The 6,278-nt window shown below is 52.2% G+C and overlaps 1 protein-coding gene across 1 annotated transcript; it reads left to right on the top strand.

The window, feature by feature from the left end:
* Positions 1-2,303: 2,303 nt before the first annotated feature.
* LOC119357297 (protein NRT1/ PTR FAMILY 5.10-like) lies at positions 2,304-5,777 on the top strand. The gene is made up of 3 exons (XM_037624294.1): positions 2,304-2,556; positions 2,647-2,864; positions 4,354-5,777. The coding sequence occupies exons 1-3, from the start codon at positions 2,409-2,411 to the stop codon at positions 5,623-5,625; spliced, it is 1,638 nt and encodes a 545-aa protein (XP_037480191.1). The 5' UTR covers positions 2,304-2,408; the 3' UTR covers positions 5,626-5,777.
* The last annotated feature ends 501 nt before the right edge of the window (positions 5,778-6,278 follow it).

Consider the following 6,278-nt stretch of genomic DNA (forward strand, 5'->3'; position numbering starts at 1 on the left):
GGCGACGGTGGCCCCCGTGGCCCCCTCGACGCCTGCGGCCCCCCGGCGCATGTGGTCGGTCCGGTCACCCGCGCACGTACGGGCGTTTTTCGCCCGAGCTCGCGCTACGCCTCGGATGACTATGTTCATGCGGCGTCCACCTCTGAGCCATCGCCGTTGCCGTCCTCCATTCGAGCCGCTCTTCGTGACCCGCTCTGGATGGCTGCGATGCAAGAGGAGTTTGACGCCCTGTTGCGCAACCGGACGTGGCAGCTTGTTCCCCGTCCCCAGCACGGCAACGTGATTACCGAGAAGTGGGTCTTTAAACACAAGCTCCGTCCTGATGGTATCCTTGATCGCTACAAAGCGCGCTGGGTCGTTCGTGGCTTCCGACAGCATGCTGGCATCGACTTCACCGACACCTTCGCTCGGGTCGTCAAGCCCGGCACGATACGCACGGTTCTCCACCTTGCGGTCTCCCGTGCTTGGCCGGTGCACCAGATGGACGTCTCCAACGCCTTCCTCCATGGTCACCTCGAGGAGAAGGTCTTCTGCCAGCAGCCCACCGGGTTTGTTGACCCAGCGCTTCCCGACCATGTGTGCCTGCTTTCGCGGTCCTTGTACGGACTCAAGCAGGCTCCGCGCGCTTGGTACCAGCGCATCACGGCGTTTCTCCACCAGCTTGGGTTCCGCTCTACCCGCTCGGACGCCTCGCTCTTCGTCTATCATCAGGGCTCTGACACGGCCTACTTGCTGCTCTATGTCGACGACATCATCCTGACGGCATGTACGGTGGTCTCCTCAGTCAGCTCACGGCTCGTCTTCGTGCTGAGTTTGCCATCAAGGACTTGGGTCCTTTGCACTACTTCCTCGGTGTTGAGGTGGTGCGTCGTCCGGATGGCTTCTTTCTTCATCAGCGAAGGTATGCTTACGAGCTCCTGGAGCGCGCCAGCATGCTTGACTGCAAGCCCGCCGCTACGCCTGTTGATACGAAGGCCAAGCTTTCTGCCACGGATGGTTCTCCTGCTTCGGATGCTGCTTTCTATCGGTCTATCGTTGGTGCTCTCCAGTACCTCACTCTGACTCGACCGGAGATCCAGTATGCCGTGCAGCAGGTGTGTCTTCATATGCATGATCCTCGAGATGTTCACTGGGCTGCTGTCAAAGCGGATTCTCCGCTATATCTGTGGCACTATGGATCTTGGCGTCACGCCTCCGCCGACACCGTCCTCACCGCCTATCTTTGACGCAGACTGGGCAGGCTGCCCTGACACTCGTCGCTCCACTTCGGGCTATTGTGTCTATCTTGGATCCTCACTCATCTCGTGGTCGTCCAAGCGGCAGCCTACTGTCTCTCGTTCCAGTGCTGAGGCTGAGTATCGTGTGGTGGCCAACGCCGTCGCCGAGTGTTCGTGGCTTCGCCGGCTGCTTCAGGAGCTCTCTTGCCCTATTGACCGTGCCACGGTGGTCTACTGCGACAATGTCTCGGTAGTCTACCAATCCGCTAACCCGGTGCATCATCGACGGACCAAGCATATTGAGTTGGATATTCATTTTGTTCGGGAACAGGTGGCCCTTGGCCATATTCGTGTTTTACACGTCCCTACTCCCCAACAATTTGCCAATATCATGATCAAGGGCTTGCCTATGGCGTCATTTGAGGAGTTCTGGTCCAGTCTTTGCGTCAGCCGCGGTGCCGCTTCTACTGCGGGGGGAGGGGGGGGGGGTGTTGAGTATATGTGTTATGTGCATATTGTGTATTGGGTCTGCCTCCTAGTTCCTTGTATAGTTGAGGTCGGTAGCCCATCTTTGTACATCATATATACGTGCCTATGCACGAAGAGCAATACATCGTGCAATCATAATCTCATACACACAGGATTTATTCAACCAATTTGACTAGCGAGCCACCCGTAGATTATATGAATGAGCTATGTAATAACGGGTTCTGGTTATGTTATCTTTCTCTAAATGTATTTTGTCTGATACTCGGTGACTGAAATTTGTTTCACGCATAATAAAATGGTTGTGTGCATCTCACGGTGTAGAGGACGGGTACTTTGTTAATGAAAAAAAAGACTCATTTGACGAGGCCCCACGGCAAGCATCAAAAGAGACTACTCGAGGCGAAGCCAACAAATCGGTTATCAAAATCAGTAGTTTGGGATCGACACGTCTGACTGGATCACAGTGAGAGCACCAAGAAATATCTCACTCTATTCGAAGCAGGGAGGCAACTAGTGACTGTCGGAAAGAGACGTGTGGAGGAGAACGGAGCCAGGCAGCAACATAAGGCTAAGCGGTCGCCGGCCCACACACACACATGCGCCCATATGCCGGCTGCTTCTCCGTGCGCGCGTTGACAGCCTGCCAGCCAGCCTAGAGGAGAGGAAAAATATCATCCGAGAGCAGAGCAGAGAGGCAGAGAGATGTCGGCCATGGCGGACGCCGAGGCCCCCTTCCTGCTGCCCGCTGAAGACGACGAGGCGGCGCCGCTCGCTGGCGTCTCCGACTTCCGCGGCCGCCCGGTGCGCCGCGCCGGCTCCGGCGGCTGGCGCTCCGCCCTCTTCGTCTGCGGTACGTGCTCTCCCACGCTCTGTTCCCCTGTTCGTTCGTTAAGCAACCATCTGCTTGATCGATTCCTCCTATGGTCAATCCGGCGGGCAGTGGTGGAGATGGCCAGCAGCTTCGGCTACTTCGGCGTGTCGGCGAACCTGATCACGTACCTGACGGGGCCGCTGGGCCACTCCAACGCCGCCGCGGCCGCCGCCGTCAACGCCTGGTCGGGGACGGCCTGCCTGATGCCGCTGCTGGGCGCCTTCGTCGCCGACTCCTGGCTCGGCCGCTACCGCTCCATCATCCTCGCCTGCACCCTCTACGTCCTGGTACGCTAAAAAATTCTCCTTTTTGCTTCTCTGTTTCTACCTCTCTACGTCATGGTAGATGCTATCACACGTGAGAAACGCGGTTATTTAAGATAAGATAATGAGACGAGATCAACCAACCAACCGCGCTAATGCTAGTCTGGAATGGAAGATGTGCTGCTCGAGTCGTGTGCGATCAACCAACCGGGTACTGGGTCTACCTCAAGGAATCGTCGGTGATGTTGACTTTGGAGCTGATTTTTTTTTTTAATTTTGAAAAACTCTACAACTATTTATATTTGACACGGTACTGACTTTTTTAGCACATGTTTGATACTTCTTGTTTTCTGTAGATATATAAAATATAAATTTGTGTACAAATTACTCCCTCCAAACTTTGCACCAAGTTACTGACACTTATTTTGGGGCAGAGTGGGTACTTTTCAAATTTGTACTTGAACACCCAGCGCGATTAACTTGTTTGAGAGCAACTGGTGTAATTGGTACTGGAGTATAGTATCTTTTTGAAAGAAAAAAAGGTTGTTGCCTTAACCCCCGAGTCATTTGGTCAACAAAATGCACATGTTACCTGGGTCAACTTGTCTACTTGGCGGAAAAATAGTTTTGTTTGATGCAGTATCTCTTTCCATTCAATTTCTCCTTCCACTTTTGCCCTCTTCCCCGTCTCTACAAAGAAAAACCAATTTAGTGTAATTATGGATTCATTCTGTTCATCGTTTGAAGTCATGTCTTAGTTAAGATTATCATTTTTCTTGCAGCCCATAGTTATTTTGACTGCAACTTTGCAAATGTTATCATTATTTTAGCATACGAAACTCCAAAATCAATTTTTTTTTACTTCCCTGAAACTGGGTTAAGTTTTAGAGACAACTCAATCGCTCGTAATTTGAGTAATTGCAACGTAGACAAGTATGTACTTATAAGTGTCATGTTAAGGCCTCATTCGGTTTGCAGGATTTTCATAGGAAAAACATGGGAATGGGATCCCAGAGGAAAATTTTCTGTAGATGCATTCGGTTTGTACGAAACGAGTATAGGAATTTCTTAGGAATACTACTCATTTCCTATGTTTTTTCAGGAAACAACACATCCACTCAAACCTCATTTTTTGCATAGGAACGAGGCAATGCAATTTGTAAGGATGGCATCATGGCAAGTGCCATCCTATAACATTCCTATACTACGTCTAATTCCTCTGTTTTAATTTCCTCCAAATCGAATGAGCCCTAAACCTGACTTCAGGGTTTTTTCACCATGTTGTACGAGATCATATTTTTATATCTAAATTCTTGATGTGAATTGAGTTAAATTAGTCTAGGATTTTCGTTTAGTTTGTTCCTCAACATTAAGAAGTTCAAAAATATGGTTTTAAAAATGTTGGCCTAGAAAATTAATAATTTCTTATAGTTTCGCTTCGTCCTTTACATTGAACATTAAACGTTAATAAGCAGACACTAACCAAGTTTAAAATATGTGTGTATGCGTGCAGGGATATGGCATGATGACTCTAGTGACCACGCTCCAGGCACAGCAGTCATCGCCGGCCGGCGACATTCATTCCTCTTCCCGCCCTTCGTCGCTGCAGGTGGCCCTCTTCTACGCCTCGCTCTACCTCATTCCTCTCGCACAGGGAGCCGACAAGCCATGCGGCCTCGCCTTCGCCGCTGACCAGTTCGATGCCGACCACCCCAAGGAGCGCGCGTCCCGCAGCTCCCTCTTCAACTGGTGGTACTTCTCGATGGCCATCGGCATCTCCATCGCCGTCGCTGTCGTCAGCTACATCCAGGAGAACGTCGGCTGGGGGATCGGCTTCGGCATGCTCTGTGCCATCATGTTCTGCGCCTTTTTCATCTTCCTCTCCGGCACCCCTACCTACCGCCTCTACGCGCCCATCCCAGGCGCCGAGAGCCCCTTCGCCCGCCTCGGCCGCAGCCTTGTGGCGCTTGCAAGGAGCTCGAGCTTCTTCCGTACAAAAGGATGCCAAGACGAGGATGGCGCGGCCAAGTCGGAGGAGGCGCGTGGCGTGCTGCGACTGCTGCCGATCTGGGCGGCGTGCCTGGCATATGGCGTGGCGTACGCGCAGATCATGACGCTCTTCAACAAGCAAGGACGCACGCTGGACCGACGCGTCTTTGGCGGCCTGGAGCTGCCTCCGGCGGCACTTCAGACGCTGGGACCAGCGAGCATCCTGTTGTTCGTCCCCATCTACGACCGCCTGCTGGTGCCGGCGCTGGGGCGCGCGACGGGCAAGCCATCTGGGCTTACTCTGCTACAGCGCGTGGGCGTGGGCATGGTGGTGTCGATGGGCGCGGTGATCGTGGCAGCACTAGTAGAGGGCTGGCGGCTGGAGACGGCGCGGGAGCACGGGCTGGTGGACGACGCCGGCGCGACGGTGCCGATGAGCTGGGCGTGGCTGGTGCCGCAGTACGTGATGATGGGCGTGGCGGACGTGCTGACAGTGGTGGGCCTGCAGGAGTTCTTCTACGACCAGATGCCCCGCGAGCTGCGCAGCCTCGGGCTGGCGCTCTACTTCAGCGTCATGGGCGTCGGCGGGTTCATCAGCAGCGCCCTCATCTCCTTTATCGACCGTGTCACCAGAAGCGGCGGCGGCGACGGCTGGTTCGCCGACAACCTCAACCGCGCCCACCTCGACTACTTCTACTGGCTGCTTGCCGGCCTCTCCGCCGCCGAGCTCGTGCTCTTCGTGTGGCTCGCCAGCTCCTATGCCTACAACAACAACCACAAGAGGATTCAGCACTGAGTGATCACCGGATAAATTCCCGGTTGTGTAAAAAAATGGTCCACATTGTTCAGTAGTAGGTAGGAAACAAGAAATCTGCTAGTATTATTAAGCGGATGGCACTTGTAATTGCAAATGTTAAAATCATTGTTGAGGAAATCGTTAACTGGTAACTGCTCGGTTGGCTGGCGAGTAGGGGATTAATAGGCTAATCGGCAAGTTAATCGGCCATTTAATTAATTAATTAGACGATTTATCAGTTTATCGGCTACTCGGTGACCCTATAAGTAGGGATTAATCGACAAGTTAACTTGTTAATTGGATGAATTCTTGAACAGGGGTTAAAATGAATGGCGAGCCGATTGGAAATTGATGTATCTCATCTGATCTGAGGTGTTGCAGCTTGCAATCATAGAGCGGTTGTGATCTGTCTGGCCGACAGGTGCTGTGACGGTACTATAATTCTTGGCAAATTTTAACATGGTCCCTCTTACCTTCTTTTTTTTACATGTGAGTTAAGAAGATAAGAGTCAATCAAGTCATTCATTGATGAGATCAACGGCTAAGATCTATTTTATACTCTTACCTCTAATGTGAAAAGAGAGGGTAAAAGGGACTCCTCTGAATTGCTGTGCACTGTAGTGGTACCACAAATCAATCATGTGTTCAATATC

Source organism: Triticum dicoccoides, chromosome 2A (genome assembly GCF_002162155.2).
Source record: "Triticum dicoccoides isolate Atlit2015 ecotype Zavitan chromosome 2A, WEW_v2.0, whole genome shotgun sequence".
Lineage (NCBI taxonomy): Eukaryota > Viridiplantae > Streptophyta > Magnoliopsida > Poales > Poaceae > Triticum > Triticum dicoccoides.

Coding starts and splice junctions, on each gene's coding strand:
- LOC119357297 (XM_037624294.1), top strand. CDS start 2,409: ATGTCGGCCATGGCGGACGCCGAGGCCCCCTTCCTGCTGCCCGCTGAA. Junction 2,557..2,646: donor CTCCGCCCTCTTCGTCTGCG/GTACGTGCTCTC, acceptor TCCGGCGGGCAG/TGGTGGAGATGGCCAGCAGC. Junction 2,865..4,353: donor CCTGCACCCTCTACGTCCTG/GTACGCTAAAAA, acceptor GTATGCGTGCAG/GGATATGGCATGATGACTCT.